Source organism: Neophocaena asiaeorientalis, unplaced genomic scaffold, assembly GCF_003031525.2.
Source record: "Neophocaena asiaeorientalis asiaeorientalis breed wild unplaced genomic scaffold, Neophocaena_asiaeorientalis_V1.1 scaffold606, whole genome shotgun sequence".
Lineage (NCBI taxonomy): Eukaryota > Metazoa > Chordata > Mammalia > Artiodactyla > Phocoenidae > Neophocaena > Neophocaena asiaeorientalis.
Genome location: NW_020173687.1, coordinates 10,807,827 through 10,831,112, shown reverse-complemented (window position 1 = coordinate 10,831,112; position 23,286 = coordinate 10,807,827). Strand labels below are relative to the sequence as shown.

At 52.8% G+C, this 23,286-nt stretch overlaps 2 protein-coding genes across 5 annotated transcripts in view; one reads left to right on the top strand and one right to left on the bottom strand.

The window, feature by feature from the left end:
* PTPN1 (protein tyrosine phosphatase non-receptor type 1) overlaps nt 1-10,236 on the top strand; it is a 65,265-nt gene extending 55,029 nt beyond the window's left edge. The window contains exons 5-9 of the mRNA XM_024750451.1: nt 1,639-1,776; nt 5,612-5,821; nt 6,221-6,382; nt 6,755-6,978; nt 9,698-10,236. Coding sequence (XP_024606219.1) covers nt 1,639-1,776; nt 5,612-5,821; nt 6,221-6,382; nt 6,755-6,978; nt 9,698-9,884 — 921 coding nt within the window. The 3' untranslated portion in view covers nt 9,885-10,236. The remainder of the gene's footprint in view (nt 1-1,638; nt 1,777-5,611; nt 5,822-6,220; nt 6,383-6,754; nt 6,979-9,697) is intronic.
* A 3,059-nt stretch (nt 10,237-13,295) lies between these two features.
* The window catches only part of RIPOR3 (RIPOR family member 3), a 73,277-nt gene continuing 63,286 nt past the window's right edge, over nt 13,296-23,286 (bottom strand). For 2 of the 4 annotated variants that reach the window (XM_024750416.1, XM_024750417.1), the window contains 9 exons: nt 22,348-22,478; nt 21,299-21,422; nt 20,607-20,742; nt 19,816-19,977; nt 18,957-19,118; nt 18,247-18,449; nt 17,057-17,140; nt 15,851-15,941; nt 13,296-15,423 (listed from right to left, as the gene is read on the bottom strand). In XM_024750416.1, coding sequence (XP_024606184.1) covers nt 15,320-15,423; nt 15,851-15,941; nt 17,057-17,140; nt 18,247-18,449; nt 18,957-19,118; nt 19,816-19,977; nt 20,607-20,742; nt 21,299-21,422; nt 22,348-22,478 — 1,197 coding nt within the window. In that variant the 3' untranslated portion in view covers nt 13,296-15,319. Of the gene's footprint in view, nt 15,424-15,848; nt 15,942-17,056; nt 17,141-18,246; nt 18,450-18,956; nt 19,119-19,815; nt 19,978-20,606; nt 20,743-21,298; nt 21,423-22,347; nt 22,479-23,286 lie in introns of those variants that run through there. The other 2 variants (XR_003003837.1, XM_024750418.1) reach the window with 2 other exon arrangements.

Here is a 23,286-nt window from a genome sequence, read left to right as displayed (position 1 = left end):
AGATTACAGAGATTTGTAAGGCTTTATATTTGCTTTTGAAAGTGAGTGCTTGCTGTGTGGACGTGAGGTTGAAAAGACTTGCCTTTCCTGCCCATGAGGCATGACAACATTGGCCTCTTCTTTGGTAGCAACTCGCCATTCCGCATTTCTGCTTCTTTGCTTTACTCTTGGTCTGCTCACTGAATTGGGTGCCCACTCCAGCACACGTGGTTTTGGACCTACCAGGGCAGTCTGTTTCTGGAGTCTCAAGGCATTACACAGGTCTAATGATTTGAAGTGTGGGAATGAATGCATCCTTTAAGCGTCTCCTGAAGTCTTGCTGTCATCTGCCTCACCCACTTTGGCTAAGCATGGGATCGTGCCATGCCATTGATGCTTCTGTGTCCTGAGTGGCAGGATCTCTTTGGTGCTGACAGATGGGCTCTGTTCCAGGGGTTCATCTTTGGCGCTCATCATTGGTGCAGGGAGGGTGAAACTGGCCAAAACTTTATGGCCTTCTCTTCGGGAATCATAAAGTTTGATGCTGTGTTGGCATCTCAGTGTGGTGTTTCTTAATTTGTTTCCCTCCCTTTTTTCTGTTGCTTTGGTTTTCATTAAAGCAGGACCGATGGGCTTTTGTTGTTCTGTCGTCAGCCTCTTCAAGAGCCTCCTGGCTCCTCTGAGTCAATGCATGTTGAATTATAAGGGTCTTGAACTGGTACCATTTCCCAAAGAGCTGTTTACACACACTGATATTTCATTTGCTGAAAGTCTTACCACCTTTGAGGGTCCCTCTGTCTGGGGACATATGTCGGTTCCTCTGGCTTATGGACCTGGCAGCTTAGCCCCCATCTACCTGCTGTTCTTATCCAGAACAGTCATCAGCAACCAGAAATGTCTGGTGTAGAAACTTGGCTCAAGCAAAGCATGCCACTAAATTTGACTCAGATTTTCTTTCTTGAACTCTAAATGAAACCAAATCTTCGGGAGTTTGCTTGCTATAAGGAAAATGTTAATGAGCTACGTTTAAATCAAGAGCATCAAGTAGTTTCTAAAATTTTTAAACTACAACAAGGGATTTTTCTGAACTGAACCGAACCAGAATGAAAGGGTGGGGTGGGGCAGTGGGTGATCCCCAGCCTTGGAGGACCCCTCTGCAAACCTTCTCGATTCTGGTTTGCATTTGATTACAGCCCTTCAAGCTTTTTACGGTGTTTCATGTGGTCTCTTCTAGCCTTGGTTATCGTCCCCAGGGTGGGGAGTCTGCGCTATGCCGAGAGCACCCATCAGGTGCACCCATCAGATAACCTTTGAAATGGCTACATAAAGTAGTTCATGAAAGACTAAACCTTGTGTGCCATCTGGCTTCCTTCATGGGTGATAGGGAGAGGATCAGACCCCTGGAACACTTCGCTGTGTGGAAAACCGGGGCAGCTGGGTTTGGAAGTGCAAGTCCTGTCTGCCCGCCTAGTCCTGGTCTAGATCTTCACAGACCCCTCCCCATCTCCTCTGGAGGCAGGCAGGCTACATTGATGGCGACCTCCAAGGTCCGAAAACCCTGGGTCTTTGGGTTATCATAAAGCTCGTGGACAGTACTTCAAACCTCCATAGGAAGACAGTCAGTTGCTCACAATAATTGAGTGTCATTTTCTCCCCTAGTTAAAATGTGCACAGTACTGGCCACAAAAAGGAGAAGAAGAAATGATCTTTGAAGACACAAATTTGAAGTTGACGTTGATCTCTGAAGATATTAAGTCATATTACACAGTACGCCAACTAGAATTGGAAAACCTCACAGTGAGTATGGCATGCGCTTAAGTACTTCAGACAGTTACTGGTTGAGATGTCTTTTCGCTTGGGTGATACTACTGAACACCAGTTGTTTATGCCAGTGGTTTTCTGTGCTCCGAGCAAGAAGTAGTTTTAGCACTATGGTGAGTAGAGCTTACCTGCTTACTTACCGGGTGACTAGAGGTGCCTGGGAGCGGGTCTCACCTGCCTCCTTCCCCACAGAGCTCTCTCCCAACACTAGTTAACACCAGTTCTTAGGGAAAAGGGAGTTCTGACCTAAACCTTACCTGTTCCTGCTCCTGCCTTTGCAACTGCAGAGGGACTAAAGTGATGGCCTGTGAGTTAAATACCAGCAGAGCACGTGGGCCTCTCTTGTGGTCCACAGTCTCTATAGTCTGAAGTGAGGGAAGAAGGGCCCTCCAGGGCTGACTCCCAGTTCATAGTCAGTGAAAGTTTTCTAGATGAAGTCTTGGGCTTGTTTGTGTGGGGAGAATTAATTAATTAATTAATTTAAATAAATTTATTTATCTCATTTATTTTATTTTTGGCTGCGTTGGGTCTTCATTGCTGTGCGCGGGCTTTCTCCAGTTGCGGCGAGCGGAGGCTACTCTTTGTTGCGGAGCATGGGCTCTAGGTGCGCGGGCTTCAGTAGTTGTGGCTCGTGGGCTCCAGAGCACAGGCTCAGTAGTTGTGGCACGTGGGCTCAGTAGTTGTGGCGCAAGGGCTTAGTTGCTCCACAGCATGTGGGATCTTCCCGGACCAGGGCTCAAACCCGTGTCCCCTGCCTTGGCAGGCGGATTGTTAACCACTGCGCCACCAGGGAAGCCCATGTGTGGGGAGAATTTGTAACACCACCTGCCAGCTATCATTAAATGATGGTCTTGGAATATGTCTGGGCAGTGTGCTAGAAGCGGCATCACGGAAGACCCTGCCCTCGGGGAGGCTGAATGATTCGCCTGGAGCCATCACTCTGGGGAACCATGCTTGTAGTGGGAACAGTGGAAGGAAGCTGATGGCAGCTCCTGGGGACACCCTCAAACACGGTCAGCCACTGCCTCCTGGAATCAGACTGCCTGGGGTTGATTCCTGGCCCCAGCATATAAAATTGTCAGACTTCAGGCAAAGGGCACCGTTCTCACCGCGTCTATGTCTGCCCCCCTGTCAGATAGGGTTTTTGAAAGCCTTCCAGAAGGTGGTCCATGTGCAGTGTGAGAGCAGCACAGGCTCAGAGCACGTGCCGGGAAGGGTTTGCAGGTTCTCTGGGGTTGAAGGAACGTGGATTTATCTGGGGGCAGTGGGACTGGTGTTGGGGCTTGCGGGCCGGGGCTGAAGAGGAGGGATCTGCCCCTGGATTCTACTTGCATCTTAGTTTTCAGTTTACTGCTTTATAGTCACCGTGACGCCTGGGGTGGGATTAATAGTCGAAGTAAGATCGAGGACTTAGCGCAGGTGACTGGAAGTGGAGAAGAGGTTAAAATCCCGTGGCTCTGGAGGAATGCAGCTGTGCAGTGGGTCCAGGTCCCCCTGCCGCCTCCTGTGCGCTAGCGCTGGAGCCCCAAGCCCGGCCATAGCCGCATGCAGGCTCTCGGGGTGTGATTTATGGAGGGGTTTGATACGGAGGATTTTCAGCAATAATGTTGGCAGTGGGTTGGTATGTGCCTGGAGGATTATGTGGTAGACTTTTTTAATGCTTTTGAGCGTTTGCAAGCCTGACATTGCAAGTGACTTCCGGTAAACTCTTGAGAAAGTTTCCTTTGCTTGTTGAGGGAGACAGAATTTGGACAGAGCAGAAGAGGTTTGTGCTGTTTGAGTGGCAGAGCAGAGGCAGCAGCTTGGAGGTTTGGGGGAGATCTGTTTGCTCCAAACAGACGTGGTTTTGAAAAAGTCTTTTGTCAGACGTGTACCTGGCCGAGCACACATCTGGAATGAATTCCTTGAGAAAGAGGTGGGCAGGCGTGAGGGAGGGAGTAAACAGAAGGTAACCCACACCTTTTTAAGAATTAAAAGAAGGAACTTGCTTTTGGCATGTTTTCTTATTTTTTAATTTTTTAATTTTTTATTTTTTTTTTTGGCGGTACGCGGGCCTCTCACTGTTGCGGCCTCTCCCGTTGCAGAGCACAGGCTCCGGACGCGCAGGCTCAGCGGCCATGGCTTTACGGGCCCAGCTGCTCTGCGGCATGCGGGATCTTCCCGGACCGGGACACGAACCCGCGTCCCCTGCATTGGCAGGCGGACTCTCAACCACTGCACCACCAGGGAAGCCCTTCCTATTCCATTTTTTTAAAAATCTATTTTTAAGTGCTTTTCTGTTCCAAAAAAAATAGAAGACACATTTCTCTTTTAAGCCATTAAAGGATATAAGGAGATCATTTTCTAGGGAGGAAAGTATGGAATTGTTTGGTGTGGTTCTATAAGTTATCCTAATGTCATAAGCAGATTTTTTCCAGTTCTGCAGAAAGATACCAGTGTGTGTAATAGCTGGTGCAGGGCGACACGTGTGTGTTCTCTGCTGATGTTAGGTCCTTGCTGTTTTTGTGGGTCCTTTTCACACGTTTTCATCACACTAGGGTCAGGGAAGGTTGCTGTAACTAAGCTGTGAGCATTGGGAGGGCAGGGCACGGGGTCATTACCTCATCGTGCCGCGCACACAGGAGGCACGTTATGGACATTTGCCAAACGAAGGGAGACATTGTCAGTCAGCGGGTCTTTGGCCCAAAGTGTTTCACCATCAGCCGCTGTCCAGGTAACCTAGGCACTAGCTTGGCCCTTTGCGCTGCGCAGCTGGGGTGGTTCCTGTCTGCAGGCCTTACTTCTCCTGTGACTGGCTCCCATTACTGTGGGCTCTTACCTTGGTATAATCTTGGGTGCTCTCCTCAGCAAGGACTACATTTTGATCATTGCTCCTGGCGACCAGTTGTCCACCCTGGGAGTGGAGTCTCAGAGGCTCAGAGGAAGGAGCGGAGCTGGAAACAGCATCAGAGGCCGTTCTTTCTGTTCCACAGCGAGCAGATTGGGCTAGGAGACAAGGGCCAGGGTCCTCCTTTCAAGAGTTCCTGCAGTGGGCTCTGGAGTCAAGCAAGCTTAGATTTAAACTCCTGCTCCCCCACTTAATGGAGGGTTAGCTGCCAAGCCTCAGTCTTCTAATCTGGAAAATGGGAGTAACGGGACTACGTGCCTCGAGGGATTGCTGTGAGAACCCAGTGAGCTCTCGTGCCCACACTGGAACACAGTAAGCGCTCCGCTTGTGGGGCCAGTGCAGCTGGTCTTGTCAGCATCCTCCTCTTCATCGTGGACCATCTGTTCAGCTGGATATTGAGCCACACGTGGCAGCCTCCTGTCTTTGGAGACTGAGTTGGTAACTTTTTTCTGTAAAATGACAATTCTCTGAGGCATCCAGATAGTCCTGTAAGGAAAGCCCCGAGTTTCCCAGAGCTGGTGCCCCACACGTGCAGTTACATTTCCACTCTTTCATGTGAAACCCCGAGGCCTTTGATGACAAGATTGCTGTGGGTGGCAGCGAAGCATCATTTTGACTTGTGGGGCGGATAGAAATCGGTTGTAATCATGAAGACGGCAGAAGTGAGAGGAACATTGGAGACAAGGGCTCTTGTGGGCAAGACTGTTCCATCCTAAAGGAGGGGCAGTTGAAGCAGGAGCAACCTGGGGTCCACTCGGGGCTTGGTATTTGTTCACTGGGTTTGTGGACCCGGGGAGAAAAATCTGAGAGTTAAGGCTACTCTTGGAGTTAGGTGGGTGGAAAGGCACTTCATGCTTACTTGGAATTAATGATTTCTGTGCAGGTGATTCTCTTAGAATCGTCATGAGTATATTTCTCTTCCAGTCTCAAGAAACTCGAGAGATCTTGCATTTCCATTATACCACGTGGCCTGACTTTGGAGTCCCTGAATCGCCAGCCTCGTTTCTGAACTTTCTTTTCAAAGTCCGCGAGTCGGGGTCGCTCAGCATGGAGTACGGCCCCATTGTGGTGCACTGCAGTGCTGGCATCGGCAGATCGGGGACCTTCTGTCTGGCTGACACCTGCCTCTTGCTGGTAAGAAGGCCCTTAAATGCCCCGAGAAGAGAAGGGAGCACATTTTAACCTCCAGTCTGGCCCAGCCACAGCTTCTCTGTTAACTGTCTCCGCAATAAACTAGCTTTGATCTTCACTTTTCAATAGCTTCCTTCCCATGAAAGGAGCTTTACCCTAAATAGCTTCGTTTGAAGGGAGGCCCTTAATTTTAATGTGGAAGCCAGGAAGATCCAGAGAATCCCCTTCCCTCTCATTTTGCCCCTGTGCTCAAATGGTCCCAATTTTGCCACATTTTCTAGAATTCTGCCTTCCTCGCTATGACTTTTCCTGAATAGGAACTGGCACGCTCCAGGACATATACAGTCACATTGTACTTGAGGCTCGGACCTCACTGAGCTGTGTCTCCTCTCTGGCTTTCAGATGGACAAAAGGAAAGACCCTTCTTCTGTTGATATCAAGAAAGTTCTGTTAGAAATGCGGAAATTTCGGATGGGACTGATCCAGACAGCAGACCAGCTCCGTTTCTCCTACCTGGCTGTGATCGAAGGCGCCAAGTTCATCATGGGAGACTCTTCAGTACAGGTCAGCAGTGCTTTTGCTTTAATCCAGGTGTGTTGGTTTTAAATTTTTGCCTGTAAAGAAGGAGGCTGTTCTTTGTAAACGTTGAAACAGTATCCTGGGTCAGAGGAAATAGCTAGGCTTCATGTTTAAATAGCTAAAAAGTTGTGGAAGGTTTCACCATGTTCCAATTTCTGCCTTTGAAGTGCTCACATAGAGATCATTAATAGGGAGAATAGACTTTATTTTCATAAGATCTCATCTTCCAAGGACATGGCTGGAGACCCGAGAAGCTGAGAGGGCCCCTCACCTCTGCTCACTTAAAGGGGAGCAGGTTTCCTGACAGATCAGCCAAACGTGAAATCTCACGGGACTTCCTCTTGCTGCTTTTTCAAGGAACAATGGAAAGAGCTCTCCCACGAGGACCTGGAGCCTCCACCCGAGCACATCCCCCCCCCTCCCCGGCCTCCCAAACGAATCCTGGAGCCACACAATGGGAAGTGCAAGGAGTTCTTCGCAAACCACCAGTGGGTGACAGCTGAGACTGAGGAGGTTAAAGAAGACGGCCCCGTCAAGGAAGAAACCAGAACCCTCTTAAACGCCCCCTGCAGCCTGGAAAGGTAATGTGAGAGGGTCCTGGCTTACTGGGGGCGAGGGGAAATGGCCTTCTGTTCCAGAAATACATATTGATATTGAAACCCTGTGGACCCAGCCTCCTCTTGGCAAACGGTGCTTCTGTGTTCTTGAGGAACAGGCCCCTGGACCGTCCCTGCTCCTCCCCCAGCTGGAGGAGCCTCTGACTGAGCCACGGGCTGGCCTGGCGAAGTGACTGACTTCAGCGGGGATCTAGCACCACCTGGTGGTGCTTGATGGAATCAGGGGTCTGGTGCGACTGAGTCAGGTCTTCCAGCCCGGTGATGACAGCGACAGAAGACAGAAGCCTGCCCTGGACTTCAGGCCGGTCCTGAAACTGATATCCAGGCTTGACCACGTACCTTCAGCCCCCAGAATGGTCTTGGGGTACTTAACCTTTTCATGTAGTCTTTTTTTTTTAAGATTCGTTTATTGTTTATTTATTTATTTTTGGCTGCATTGGGTCTTAGTTGTGGCACGCGGGATCCTCGTTGAGGTGTGTGGGCTCCTCTCTAGTTGTGGCGTGCGGGTTTCCTCTTCTCTAGTTCTGGCGCGCAGGCTCCAGGGCACGCGGGCTCTAGTTGAGGTGCGCGAGCTCAGTAGTTGTGGCGTGTGGGCTTAGTTGCCCCGCAGCATGTCGGATCTTAGTTGCCTCACCAGGGATCGAACCCGCATCCCCTGCATTGTAAGGCAGATTCTTTACCACTGGACCACCAGGGAAGTCCCCCTTTTCATGTGGTCTTGATTGAGTTGATTGCCATTTTGCTTCCTTACAGTTTGACAAAGATTACTGAGTACCTACTGATGCATGTGAAACCCCAAGATAACTAGACTGGGGCCCCTGGTCTGTGTTCTAGACCATCTTACTGGCAAGGGAGCAGTAGATTGTGGTGGTGGCCCATGGACAGGTCAGCCTTAGAGAGGAGACACCCAACCTTCCCTGGGTGGTCAAGGAAGGCTGCCAGCAGGAGGTGGCATCGTGCACAAGCTTGAAGGATGAACGGGGGTTAGCCCGAGCCTGAGACCGTGGAGGCAGTGCCCTTGGTGCCTGCATTTTTGGAGGGCAGTTTAAGATTAGTGCACACTTTGACCCCACGTTTGTCTACACCTAGAAACTCAGCCAGCAGGAGTTCTCAAGCAGGTGTGCAGAGATGTACAGGTAGAGGTGTTCGTGGTGGCATTATTTCTAATGGTGAAAATCTAGAGATGAGCTGATTGTGTATCCAGGGATTAGATAAGTCGTGCTTTCTCCCTGTGTTGGATATTCTGCAGCTATTAAAGAATGGGATCAGGGTGTATTGTTACGGCCGGACACTGGAACGGTCATGCATGAGAAAGCAGGTCACACACAGTGTGTGCCCCACCGAGGCCTCTGGCTAAACTGATCATCAAAATCTTCCTCGGGCACTTTGCTAAATGCTGGTGTCCAGGTCCCAGTCCTGGCCCATGAACCTACTCTAGCCCAGGGCCTTTCGTGCAACCGGCCCTCATCACAGGAACACCGGGTCTGGTTCTGGGGCTCGAGAGACACTTGTCGAGCGGGGCCTCCCAGAGCAGGTGCTGAACAAGTGCGACTGTGCTCCGGTTCCCAGGGCCTCTGTTGACACTCTCAGGGTGGGCTGGCGTGCTCCCTCTGAGGGCTCGCCGAGAGCCGAGGATGAGAGGGATGGGAGCTGGCACGTGACTTGGGTCAAATTTGTGTCATTGGTCCTGTTTCTTTATTCATGAAGACAATGGAGAGAAAGGTGCCTTTCACATTCTGTGGGCGAAGGTGGTGAGCAGGGAAGTGTGGATTTGGGAAGCTGAAAGCCAGAGAATTCCAGGAAAAGAATGGAGTGGGACCAAGAACCTATGCGCCTCTGGGCACCGGGGAGGGCGGGGAGCCCACGTGCACACAGGCCTCAGCCCTGCGGCTGGGGCCTCACCGTGTGGGCGCCAAGAAGGGTGCTTCGTGCAGCCTCCTCCTGTCTCCTGGGGAGGTGGTGCCCCCGGATGGTCCTGCCAGTCACGCGGGAGGCTGCTGGGGCAGCAGGGCCGTGGAGAGGCCTGTGGGAGGCAGGACTTCCTGTGGCCAGGGCCGCCTCGATGGACGCAAGGGTGGGAGGGCAACGGCCTGGGAGAGGTGGGGAGGGGAGAGGCAGGGTCTGGCTGCACCCAGGCCCACAGCCTCTGCTGGCCTCTCCTGGGACAGCCCTACAGGGTGGCTCTGGCTCGCCCCCAGCAAGGTAGTCAACTGACTGCACACGGGACACCCGGGAAGTGGGCCTGCTGGCAGGACTGGCTGGGCGTGCAGCGGGGAGGGCAGAGGGTCAGCACTGCAGATGTGTGGTGTCCGCATGTCAGCAGCAACACAGGCCTCTGTGTGTCTGTCGGGCCCCGGGAAGGGAGTGGAAGCCTGTGGCCGCACTGCTACCTTCCCTGATCTGAAGGGGAACATTCTACAAGCGGCCCCAGGGGCTGTACTGCCCCTCAGACCCTTACCCAGCCCCATCACTGAGGAGTCCGCGGGTCCCCGGAACCCCACCCTGGCCCTGCTGTCGGGCCCTGGGAGGGAGGCGGTGACAGGCAGGCCTCGGGCCAGTGTCAGCACCAGCAGGCTCTGCTTCCACGTAGCTCGTTTTTTCCTAGAGCTCCTCCGGGAGTAAGAGCATCCTTGCCATTGTTTTCCTGAGTGAGTAACCCGCCTCTGCCCCCCTCATTCCTCAGCGCGAGTCAAGACACTGAAGTCCGGAGGCGGGTCGCGGGGGCAGGTCCCACCCAGGGGGAGCCGTCGCCGCCCGAGGAGGAGCAGGACCAGGCGCCGACTCACTGGAAGCCCTTCCTGGTCAACGTGTGCGTGGCCACGGTCCTCACAGCCGGCGCGTACCTCTGCTACAGGGTATGTTTTCACTGACGGACGTGCTGGCCAGACCGCGTGTACAGCAAGCCCTGGCCGCCAGCCCGGCGGTAGCGCTCAGTGCTGCGGGAGCCTCTGAGCCAGCCTCAGAAGAAACAGATCAAAGGTTTTCGAAGTCTGGGACTGTGAAGGGCTAACGAGAGAGAATTGAGGATTGATGCACCGGGGTCTTAAGGAGCCCTGTGGTCCCAAGAATAGAAGAGTCTAATCTCAGGGCCTTAACCTATTCAGGAGTAAGTAGACAAAATGCCAAATACGTCTCTCTCTCTTTTTTCTTTTTTTGTTCATTTGTTTTTGAAAAAAAAGTAGTAGAATTACAACACATTGTTGTTTTTAACCTTTATAAAAAGCAGCTTTTTGTTATTTCTGGGAAAAAAAAAAAGACTAGGCACTTACGAAACTTTCTTGTACCCTTAGGTGGTGTAACCAGATACACAATTTTTATTTGATTTCCCAGGGAAAGACTCCCACACTTTTGCGAATGTCAAGTCCTTTGGAGGAGAGGGTTTGAGGGTTTCGGACATCGTCCCGCTCAGGCGCTTCCTCTGCTGAGCGCGCACTGAGCCGGGACAGTGCCTGCGAGCTTTCCCGTTTTAAGAAGAAAAACAACAAAAGGCCGTCTCTAGAAAACAGAACCCGGCTTCTGCTTTTGCTCAGGGTGTCCCGCTGGCTTCCCGTTGTCCGCTCCTCCACCGGCCCCCTCGTGTTACAGCCGTCTTGCGCACGTCCTGCCCCCATTGCTCCATCCCCATAAACAGGGTTCCTCAGGGCCCCTGCCTCAGGGTCAGAGGTCACCACAGGGTGGCCACCGGCTTTTCACCCAGCCATTGAGATCCAGAAGGAGCAGCTTCCACTTTGCTTGGAATATAAATGCCATTTCAGTAGAAATCCACACGTTAGAATGTGTTGCTGTGAAAGTTACGGAGAAGAGTGAGGATTAGCCTCAAATCTCTGGTCGTGGAAATCACCTCACGAGACTTCTGTTTTTTCTTTTAATGATTTTAAATATTTTACCTCTTTCTAAGCAACCACCTTTGAGCGCATCCGATGGTTTAGCAACGTGCAGACAGCTTTTTCCTCGGGGGTGATTTTGGGAAGGGGGAGCTGTTGTAAAAAATAATAATAATAACCAAAACCCCCTTCACGGGGGCTGGAGTGGCCCGGGAGGCCAAGGTGTTGCACGAGTCCGCAGCTCTGCGGGGGCAGGGCCGGGCTCCTCTGAAAGCGTTTGGTTTCATCCTAGTTCCTGCTCGACAGCCACACACAATCTGACCTGCCTCCACCCACGGTCCGCCCCTGCCCGTAGAACCCGCAGCCGCCTAGCAGGCAGCCGCCGTAGGCGAGAGCCGTTGGACAGCGTAGCCCTCCGCGCCCCGACGGATGTCGGTTCTGCACTAAAGCCCCCCTCCCCGGGCGTTTGGCCTCACCTCCATCCTGCTACTTTTCTCCCCCTCGCCTTCCTCTGAATACCAGACCCGCAACCCAGTTTTTGAGGAGGGCACAGAGGGCGCTGGGCTGGTGGCGCAGAGCAAGGCAGCCTGTGCGGGTGGAGGGGCGAGCCTCACATGGTGCCCCCTCGGCGCGTCCCTGGCAGGCGGCAAGCGACATCCTTCCCGCAGCCCTCCCTGGAGACGGTGTGTAGTGAGCCTCTCCACTCCATATTTATTTTTTAATTCTTTTCTCCTGAAGGCATCCACAGTGCACTAGCATCTTCATAAACCAATAATGTGTTAACGTTTTTTGATGTCAGCCTTGCACCAAGGGCTCTATCAAAAAGTACAATAATAAACCCTCAGGTAGCGCTGGGAACGGAGGACTTTGCCGTGAGCCTGCTGCGTCAGACCAGTACTAGGAAGGAGGACGGTTGTAAGCGGTCGTGATTTCATTGGGTAACACGAGAAGAGGTTTGCCTATGTTTATAGAACAAGGGGATAATATATAATGAACACTTGGCTGTTTAAGACACGTGGCGTGAGATTACTTTGTCCCGGTCCCTCCCCTCCCCAGTTGTCTGCTCGAACCTCGGTCTCAGTCACCACTCTCCCTGTATTAGGATGCGCGTACGGTGTCCCGATCAAATACCACGTGCTTGAAATCCTTCGATCTCTGCTTACTGATGCGCTCCGTGTACAAGTCCAGTCTACCTTTGCATGAGCTGAGCATTACGTGGCTCTGGTTCCTAAGACCGCTGCTGAAATCATTGCCATTCGGCAGCGGAGCAATGTCCAGTAACGTATTTGCCCAATTCCTGGCATGACACTCTGGTGACTTCTAGTGAGGCCCAGCCTGTCCTGGTCCAGCTGGGCCCCACTGTAACTCAGACATTCCAAGGGTGTGGGAAGCCATAGTCACACCTCGCGCTCTGGACACTTAGACAAGCAGGTCCCCCACGACACACACACCTTTGGGGTCAGCCTCCACTGTGCCAAGTTCACACTCTTCTTGAGCGGACCGTGATCTGGAACCAAGGCGACTGTTGGAAACCACACTTCTTGAAACAGCCTGGACGATGGTCCCTTCGAGCCAGCCTGTGGCCCTTCAGGTCCGGGGGCCTTGCTGAGAGAGGCGTCCGCCCTGCCCTTGAACCCTGGGGACTGATGGTGCTCATGACTCTTCCTGCGAGGGGAACTTAAGACCTCCACGTTAAGTGGCTTTTTTAACAAGAAAAAAAAAAAGGCAGCTATAGCTCACGGGCTGCTCTTCTGCCAGCATTTTCACATTTTGCCTTTCACGTGTTAGAAGCTCGTGCAGAGAAAGTCTGTGGTGGGAACATTTGAGGCATCGCCCCGCAGAGCCTTGGTGAGGTGTGGATAAGACTGAGGTGCCAGGCTGTAAGCATTTTTGAGTTGGGCTTGTTTGTTATTTTAAGTCCTGTATATGTATGTAGTAGTTTGGTGTGTATATATAGTAGCATTTCAAAATGGATATACTGGTTTAACCTCCTATCCTTGGAAAACAGATGGTTCTCCATCTTGTCACACGTATGTTAGAGAAGTAGCGAGCTGCTCTGCTATATGCCTTAAGCCAATATTTACTCATCAGGTCATTATTTTTTACGATGGCCATAGAATAAACCATTTTTACAAAAATAAAAACAAACAAAAAAAAGCGAGGTGTTTTGGTATGATACCTTTTCAGGTGTGTGTATACATGGATGCATGATGGGGGGCGGGGGGGCGCGTCTCAGGGTCTTCTGTGACCTCACAGAACTGTCAAACTGTACAGTTTTCCAACTTGCCATATAAATGATGGGTTTGCATTTTAGTTGCAACAATAAAAAATTTTTTCTAAAGAACATGGCTTGGGGGTGCTTCCCATTTCTTTGCTTAATAGGCCTAAACCAGGCTGGGCAACTTCTGTTTTCTTTCCATCCCTGCTGATGTGAAGCATATGTTGTCAGTCAAGAGGGGTTATAGTTTTTCCGCATCTGAGGATTACGACGGCGGCCTCCTGGAGTCGTGGGTGCCTCTGGGCTGGGGGCACTTTCCCTGCCTCGTGTTTATTCAGCGCTTCAGGCCTCAACCCATTTCAGCAACAACAACAAAACTCACCTTTTCAAGTGTTAGGGCCTTTGGGTAACAATGAATTTATAAAGGTTGTTTGAAGAACTGCTCAAACCTCAAGAACGTGTGTCCCTTAGCCAGCTGCCTGTAAGACACAACGGTGGCCATGTCTCAGCACCTCTGCCGAGTCACATTTGATGTGGAACTGACACATCAGTGGAGACTGACACTGAGAGGTAACAGTGAAGTATAAACAATTCGTGTAGTCTTCCTTTCGTGTACAGAATTAAATGTAAGTCTCCCCTAAAGTGATTTTTCAACTTCTTGTTCTGAAATAATTTCAGACTTGCACAATGTTGCAGGAATACTACCAAGAATTCCCTTATATCCTTCAAGGTTTTATGACTGTTTCAAAGCTGGCTGCTGAGTAAACTGTTTATGCTGTGGCCTCTCAGCAACATCCATGGAACCCAGAAACAACGTCTGTGGTCATGTGACCACACAACACCCAGCAAGGACAGTGGGGACCTGGGTGGTGGTGTCACGCCCACTGTCGTCACCTCAATCGTTTTCAGATACAAAAAAAAAAAAAACGACATCTAAGCTTTCATGAAGAGGAGGAATGCCAATGTGGAAAAAAATATAACTAAATTGTAACTAAGCAGAAGTCAGGGCCCAAGGCCAGAGAAGGGCCACGCTGCCTGGTGTCTGTAAGGAGAGGGGACTCCGGGAGCCTCAGAGAGCACGTGGAGAGTCCAAGGGGCAGCCCTGCCCTGAGGCCGCCCTCCTCTACCCCTGCATCTATGTCACGTTGGAAAGAGAGCACTGAGGGACAGCAGGGATGGCTTCTTCCCTCAGGATATTCCAGAAAACAACCACTACCCTCCACTTTTTTCAGGTAGAGTGGAACACCAATAAAAAGTTATTTTAATTGAAATTTCAGAAAACAACATATGGACAAGGCAAATAAATACTGAGTTAAACCAAAAAGCACAGAATATATACAGGAAGTGTAAATGAGCATGTTTAAGTTACAGAGCTTTCCAATGCCATTGTTGATACCACATCCAGACCCCAGGGTACCTCTACATTCTTAACCCAGAAACAGCCCAGGACACGTCGGGGTGTTTTAATAGACTTAAATAGGAAATTAATTTTCCTGCTTTAAACATGATGTTCAGTAAAATCTTTCTTCAAACTAGCTTATGGCTTCTGAAGCAATTTATTTAATAAGCCCTAAGTTGACTTGCTTCAGAAAATGGATTCCATTCTGATGAGTGAGGTCAAAGCAAATGGCACTCAAGACTTCTCGGCTGACGGCATGTTCTTGTTTCCTTTGTGCTGTTGAACCACAGTGAAAATAAGGCCCACGGTCAGCAGGCCGCCAGCCGGCTCCCCTGTGGCGCTTGGGCTGCAGCTCGGGCTGAGGGGGCGAACCGTCGAAACCCTGGCTCTGCCCTCCCCACAGTGACACCTGCTGCTGTGGGAACGACTCGAGTTCTGTCCTCAGCAGGGACGCTCGGTCTGCTCGCCTCCTCAGTCCCAGTCTTTAGTGAACCAGAAGTGCTGAGCCAGCTGACCTGCTGATTCCAGGCCTCCGCCTGCCTGGCCTCGGCCCCTTCGTGATGTGGCTGGCTGGCACTGACCTGGCTCTGCCCCCGGGGAAGGTCAGGCCGATTCTCAAAGCCAAAGGCTGATTGACTGAAGTGCAGCCCTCTAAGTGCCGTGCAGCCCCTTGTTCTGCTCCCGCACAGAAGTCCCACTTGTGCCCTGGGGCTTCGTAACTGGCCCAGAGTCCGGGAGCAGCTCTGGCCAGTTCACGCTCTTGGGAGAGCGCACCGTGTACCTCCACCCGAAGCCCTCCCTGTGTCGAGGCCGGGCAGCAGCAAAAACAAAGGTGCCGGATTTGGGCTCATTAGCTGAGGCTTTTTAAAATATTGTGATTTCAACATCTGCCTCCTGGCCAAAGGCTTCGTCTCTTTGTTCTGAGCAAAGTTTGTCCATCTTCTCAAAAGCTAAGCGTCCTTTTTCACCTGAAATATTAAGATCATCTGTCACTGGGTTGTCTCCCCACCTCGCTCTTTCCTACACTGGTGAGCCAAGGTGGCCTTAGTACTTCCAGACGCCTAGGCCTCCGGTGCTGCTGTAAAGGGTAGGGGGTGGGGAGCCTTTGGGACTGGCTCACGTGGACCCCAGGGCCTCGTCCCTTTGTCCAAGACAGAGCCTGCTGAACCTTAATCCTGCCTCGCATCTGGCTTTCATTCCCAAGGGTCGTAAACGGCCACCTCAGCCATAAAGGAAACCGGCCTTGGCCAAATGCAGTCAAACAGGTTGCTAACGGTGCCCGTCCCATGTGCTATTTTGTGTCACGTGAGAGCTGGCTGTGGCCTCTCTGGCACAACCTTTTTACGGGCCCCAGCAACCCCACTGCACTTCGAAACGCTGGATGCTGTACGTTACCAAATGACAGCGTGGTTTCCCGGGCTGCCGCTCGCACGGCCTCCACGTCAGACTGGCACAGGCGGGCAATCTGATCAATGCTTTCGATGCCCTGTTTGAGGTTGGGGGAAAGGGGGACCATTAGGGGGCATTTTAAGGAACAGGTATCCACTTTTATAAACCCTGCAGGACCAGCCCTAGCATGGTCTCTGCGGCTTCAGCCCCTTCCTTCTCCGAAGGCTTCCAGGTTTCTCCTGTGGCCTCAGGTTCATCAAAGTGCCACTGGCAGCATCTCATGTTTTCAATCCTGACACCTTTGGAAAGGCCCGTGTTGGAAATGAGAACACCTGCTTTCTCCTGGACCATTCTACCCTGTCTTCTTCTCCCAACCCTGCCCTCCTGGTCAGACCAGGAGAGGAGGTCTGACCTGGTTCAGGCACAGCTGACCACCTGATCACCTCCAGGGCCAAGGACCAGAGTGCACTTTAGCTCCCCCTAGTGGGCACCCTAACACTCACTGGTTGTTTGATTATAACCAGATGGTCCTTGTACAATTTCCTGCCGGTTCATTCCAGAATGAATTTAGTCTGTATTGGACCATTTTTCATCTAGCAGAATGGCAATGGTTTTTTTTTTAAATAAGGGTTACAAATGAAGATGGGATTGAGGTAAAGCGGGCATGCCCTCCTGTCTGCTTTTGGGAGTGTAAAGGGGTGTGTGGTATCAGGAGTCTCAAGAACATTTATCAATGCATTCTCCGGCCCTGGGATAGCACTAAGTCTAGCCTAAGGAAGTAATGCAGAATTCCATATAAATTTTAAAAGCTTTATGCACAGAGATGCTCAAGAATTAGGATGGATAATTTTTGCATTGCTGTATTTTTACACTCTCTTTTTTCTACAATGAGCTTATTGTGTTCTTAGAACATTTTTCATTGAGGATATTAAACCATATAATCCAAGAGCTCAAAAGTGAGTCTCTGGGGCCACCTGCTTGTTCACACCAAGCCAGAGCAAACGGGCACTGTTTCCGAGGGACCTCTGCCATCAGAGCTTCTGCTGCTGGAGCTGGTGGCTGTTCCTCTACAACCAGTTCTTTACGGTGCTTCTTCACTGGCAGTGATTTTCTTTCTTTCGGTCCCAGTGGGATCATTTTGAAATGAACTAACTTCAGCATTAACCACAAGCAGGCTTCCCTCTATCCCCACCAAGGACGGGTTAAACTCACCCTGAGATGTTTTAGCGCCACGCACGCAGCTTCCTGGAGTTTTGCATCGTTCTCGGTCAGGGCGTTGGTGTAGAAGAGCAAAGCCTAGGAAATGAGGTTACTGTGAACGGGGGGCTGGTGAGAGCAAAGTCCACGGTGCCCACGGCTCATCCCCCGAATGCTGACAGCAGGTGTGCACAGTGTCGAGTTGTAGGCTGCGGCATTCAATTTATCTAAAAACGCTGGTCCCTGGGCTGAGGGTCACGACATAAGAAAACTCTTTTTCTCTAGTACTGTTTACAAAATGCGTTCTGAAACTGCCATCTAGATAAAAAGCTGACTCAGAGGGCTTCCCTGGTGGCGCAGTTCCAAAAAAAAAAAAAAAAAAAAAAAAAAAAATGCTGAATCAGAGAAACCCACTGTCCAGCGGGGACAGCAGAAAGAAGTGAACACAGAGGGAGCCTCGGTGAGGCTGCTGCCTTGGCCAGAAGGAAAAGCATCTCTTCCTTTCCTCACTCTTCTCCAGTCACAGCTCTGGCCCCGCCCCGTCAGTCACATGACCATGTGGCCAAGTCGGTTCAGCTGGAAAAGAAAGCTGGCAACTGCTTTGCAAAATTGTTGTAAGGGCTATTAAGCACGGGGGAGGGGCCAGTGGGGATGTGCCTGGCACTTGGGTGAGCCCAAGACCAAGGCCCCAGTGTTGCCCTTCTCCCACCACGGGGGCTGGTACCCGAAATCTAGAAGAGTCACAGGTGTTCAGGAACCTAAGAGGCAGAGGGGTCCAATCTCTTGGTTTTCAAGTGAACCGAGCACAACGAAACAGCCAGCCACACACATTAGTTGAAAGTAAATGAGGGTGACTGTCAGAATTCTAAGAGACATTCTACGTGCAGGTGACATCTCAGAGACAGAAGAGAGAAGGTGCTTTAGAAACACTGAGCTGAATGAGGTGGGGAGCACGTGGCATGCTGCTAGCCACTGGTCGCCTGGCAATGCCAGCTCCCTCCCCGGGGCTGGCTGGCTGCTGCCAGTGGTGAGGGCTTGCGGAAGGCTGTGTTCCTGTCTGGAGTATCTCTGCATCAACATACCGGCCGCAGATGCAGCCCCCAGTCACTCACTGCTCCCTGTTTTTCCGAGAGGAAGCCTACCTCCCTCCACCTCCCCCCAACTCACACACCTGCAGCCAGGGGCTGCCGCCTCCCACACCGTACCTTTTCCCGAAAGCTCTTGTTCTTGGCTGCGCTGGCCAAGCGAGCACTGGCCACCCTGCACACCCGTGGGGTCCCGTCCAGCTGGAGCAGCGCCCAGGCCCTCAACGTCTGGGGCAGGGGCTGGAGCTGGCCCAGCTGCTTCCCCTTCAGCTTCCTGACTGTCTTGGCCTGGCCCACGCACTGCAGCTCCTCAAAGAGTGTTACTACAAGAGACAGAAAAAAGGAGGCCCGGGGTCCCCTCTGATTGCGCCGGGCTGGACAGCTGTGGCTCGTGCATTAGCCAGGGAGAAGCAAATCCCAGGACAAGCCCGTGTGATCACCAAGTGGACAGTCTGGATTGGTCTCAAAGGGGGCCTCCTGGAATCTCCAGGAAGGCTTTCTAGCAAGGGATCAAATACACCCTGAAAATGAATAAACCCCAGGTCCATACTTAAGGGACTCCAGCCAGCCCAGCAATAGCCCTCCTGTCCAGTTCTGACCTCTGCTCTGTGCTTTGTAAAGCCTCCTGCCCTGGGAGCTCATTTCTACGTGGGCTGAAAGTAGAATCTACTTAAATCTGGTTCTCGAAAGAACAGCTGGAGGAGAAAGACACAGTGATTCTGAAACACTGGCTTCCCAGAGCCGAGCCGAGACAGAGGTCTCCACGATGGACACTCCTTTGTCGTCAGTGTGTTGCTTTGAGGCCATGTGCCCCCCACCCCAGCCCGTACCTTCCTTGGTGAGCTGAGCGAAGTGCTTCTCCAAATCGGAGACACTCTGCCTCCGCAGGTAGCTGTGAAACTGGAACCAGGTGATGGTCTGTTCTTCAGGGAGCTCGGCTCCGGGCAGCAGCCCGCCGCAGCTGACCACCTGCTCCAGGAGCCTGCGGCACACTGGCAGCACACAGACACGACGTGAGGGGAGACCGAGACCCCGCCCCCTTGGCGCCGCTCAGCCGGCCACGGCCGGGTCACTTTAAAGGCTCTCTGATGGCGTGTGGGTGGGTATCCCTCCCTGCAGCCCCTGCGCCTGCGTGGGGCGTGCTCCAGCTAAGGCCCACAGGCCCGAGTTGGGAGTCTTGCGGTGCATCCGTGTGCCCTGGGCCCCACCTGCCCCTCGATGTGAATCACAGAGCCGGGGCCTGGGAATATGCAGGTGGTTAGAACTGCTTAAGGCCCAGAGCCACTGCCTGGAGTATGTCACCCTTCAGTTGTCAACAGAGAAAAGTGCTGCAGCTCTGCATTCTGGGAAAGAGTCCAGCCAAGATTCAAGACACCGCTATGGGGCAGGTAAAGTCCTGCCTACCTTCCCATAAAGGCTCCTTCTCAACCCCTCTAAGGTTCTCGTGGAAGCCATGGAATCAGAAAGGTGCACGAGCCCACTAACGTTTGCAGCCTCCCGCCTTCACGGACTCCTCCCTCCTCTCCCCAGGAAAAGGAGATGCCTTGTTGTCAATTTCAGAAAGGCCTCCACTTCATGCCGAGAAGGCGTTCGCAGAGGTGGAGATGGGGCTACAAGGAGGCTTGCCGAGGCAATGCTGAAGGCCCCACAAAGCATTTCTGAGGCGGGTGGGCACAGGCAGGGGGCTACCTATTTCCAGTTGTCCCGGGTATTTCCCTCTGACTCTGTACAGGAACGTCTTCTTGAGCTGGTCCAGCAGCACCGTACCAGGGCAGTACAGGACCGCACCGGGCTCCGTGCAGCCTCTCCACAGCTTCAGGCACCCCTTCCTCCGCGTGGCCTGCGGGATGACTGAAAGCCCAGGCTCAGAAGCCTGACTGGCGGTGGGGAACAGCAGGCAGTGAGGAAGCCCAGAGATGTCCTTCCACTAGGCCCTGAGAGGTCGGGGAGGAGGGATGGCCTGGCCTAATGCAGAGTCCCTTTCCCACGTCCCATTGTGACCCGCAGAGACAAGCAGCTTCGGCTGTGAGCACCTCATCTGGGTCACCACGTGCAGCCCTCACGACAACCCTGGGGCTGCTGCTGTCACCAGCCTCTCCTTATGGACAAGGGGAATTCCCATGGAGGGGGCAGAGGCAGAACTGGGGTCACAGCTACTGTTTGACCGCACACTGTATCCCCTGAATGTGTCCTGGGGTTCCTTCACTGACACCTACCCAGCGGCCTCCCCTATACAGATGGGGAAGCTGAGGCTCAGAGAGGTGAATCGTTTGCCCAGAGTCACACAGCTGACCGAGGCTAGCGGGCCTCCCTTCCCACCCCACAGTGTGTGTCTGATCCCAGCCACTGCCCCCACTCATGTCCCCTGGGCTCCATTTAACTCTGGGTGTTGGGAAGGGAGAGGAGGCCCCCTGGGCTTTCATCCTCATCACTTCCTGCCACGCACACGGGCAGTCCGTGGATGGAGGACAGGCACTTACTCTCTTCAATGCATGTCGCCTTGCTGACCTTCTCAAAATCAAGCACAGAAAGCGTCTCCAGAATCTGTTTTTGCTGTGCAGCTTCTTCCAGAAGGCACTCCTGGACCATCTTCGACAAGTTAGGAGAGTCCAGTTTCTGGGAAGCAACCCATGATGCTCCGGGTTAGCACAGAACATGCCCTCTGAGGTCAACCACCATGCCTGTGGCGCCCACCTGCCCTGTGCCCATCCTTTCTTCTATCCCGATGGTAGCTCCCTGACTGTCATTTGGGGATTCCTCCTTTGCTAAAAGGGGTAGAGACGATAGGATGCAGGCTGGAGCTGCCAGGAGCCACCTTTGCCACCGGAAGGAGCCAGCCTGCCAGAAAATGAAGCCAACCAACACAGGAAAGCGGAGCTGAGAGAGGGAAAGACTCAGTCATGATGACGTTTGAAACCCTGGATCCAGCTGGGCCTGAAGCCCACCTCTGGGCCTTTCAATCCTATGAGCCAAAAAATTTCCTTTCGGCTGAGCCAGTTTGGATTAGAGTCCTGGCATCTGCCACTCAAAGAGACACAACCACTGCCTTCGGTTTAGGGCTTGGGCTGTATAAGGACCTCATGACTATTCACCAGCACCACCACCATCACCCCCGCTTTGAACCTGCCACCCTACCCCGACTCCACCCCACCCTCCCCCATTCCTCACCCACCTGCAGCAGTGCTTTGCAGATTCGGAGGTGAATGGTGAGCAGCACGTCCAGCTCTGGGGCACCAGCCGTGAGCTCCCTGGACGACGCTTTCAGCGCTGGCGGTGGAGGTGGAGTCTTGTCCTTTCTGAGTTGAATTGAGAAGAACTGGGTGACCGTTGGGTTAGCAGTTCAGCTCCCTCCAAGGGTAGAGGAAACCCTCCCTCTCTGGAGAGCTCTGATCAGGGAGGCCAACTCCAAGTCCCAAGGAGATGGAGTTAAACTGAGGAGAAAACTAAGAGAAAAGGAGAAGCAGCGAAAGGTAGCAACAACTCAAAACAGGTGCTGGGATGGCATGGCCCCCCCGCCCCCCCACACACACCTTGCAGGGTGTGCAATTTGCAGCAGAAGCCTCAGGTTCCAGCTAATTCCAGCTCTGTGACTCTGGATAAGTCAGCCTCCCCCAGTCTCAGTTTATTCATCTGTAAAGTGGGGGCAGGAACCCCAAGCTCGGGGCCATGAGGGGTGAGTGACACACAGCGTACCCAGCACTGTGTCTGCTCCGGGCAGGGGCTGAGCCTGAGCCCTGAGGGGGGTGGAGATGCCACACCCTCGCCATGGGATCGTGAGAAGAGAGGAGAAATGTGGCCTGTTCACACGCTTCTGTGCTGCTGAACTGGGTGCAGGAGAAGCGCTCGGGCCAGTGCGAGTGGGCAGGTGGGAGCTGCTTCACCGAGAACGCAGTTGGTGTCGCAGGTGAGGGCAGGCAGTTGTGCAGAAGGAACTGGGAGCGGGGTCGCTTGGGCGATTGCTCCGCAGAGGTCAGAGGTCCTACTGAGTGCGCTACTGTTATTTTTTTAAGATTAAAAAAAAAAAAAAAAAAGCCCATCGCTGGGAGCAGAAGGCTAAGGGCCAGGCTGAGGTATCCTCATTCACTCAGTGGTCACGGAGGACCTGCTCTGTGCGGGGCGGGGCCGGGGCCACAATAAAGAAAACAGACATCAGGGCCGGGCTGTGGGAGACCCCAGCCCCGAGGCTGGTCACCAGGGCCGTGCTGGGACGGGAGCACTCACCGGGGACCCTGGGAGCCCCCAAACAGGGCCAGCTCGTGCGGGGTGATGTGGGCGCTGAGGAAGGAGAAGCTCTCCAGGATGTACTCCATCAGGCTCTCGGCGGACGCCTGCTCCCGGCGGGCTCCGCGGGGCTGCGGACGGATGGACGGACAGCCAGAACTCAGGGCAGCCCGGCCACCCGCCCAGCACACCCACCCTAACGGCGTCCTGGTCACCGTCCCTCAGCAGGGCTGCCATCCCCTGCGTCAGGGACGGGCAAGGGGACGCGTCCCCAAGGCCCCTCCCGAACGGCCTGTGACAAGGTCTGGCATGACAGCTGGAAGGAGGGCAGATCTGAAAAATCTCACCGGTCACAAACACCCACAGGGACAGGGCAAATGACAGGAGAGAGCTGGAGAGCAGGGCCCTCCCCCAAGAGGGCCACCTGCCACCCGGAGTGTGAGGCCTGAGGTTGCCAGATTGTTCAGTTTTCCAAGAAAAAGTGGAAATCTAGACTTTGTGGGGAGCTGCCCAGTTTTTAACTATCAACAACTAATTCCAAATTATTTTTTAAATACGGCGTGGGTCAGGCCAAACAACTCCCAACAACCCAGGCCAGAGGCTGCTAGGTGAGCCTCTGAGTTCCAGGTGTCTCCTCTCCCGGGGAGACGTGGAAGGAGAGGAAGTTTAAGGCAGCCCCTGACTGGGGGAGGCGGCAGGAGGGGATGTCAAGTCGTCAGAGTCTCCCAGTGGCAAGTCTGCTGTGGCTGATTCCCATCCCCAGGGGCCTCGTCTCACACAAAGTGCACCGAAGGCATAGCCCAAGTAGACGCTGCCCCAAGAGCCAGAACTGGGCTCCTGAAAGTTGAGCCCAAAGAAAAAACCTTGAGCAACAAGAGAAGAATAAGACTAGTTGCAGAGATTTCCTTTCCCAATAGAAAAAAAAAAAAAAAAAAAAAA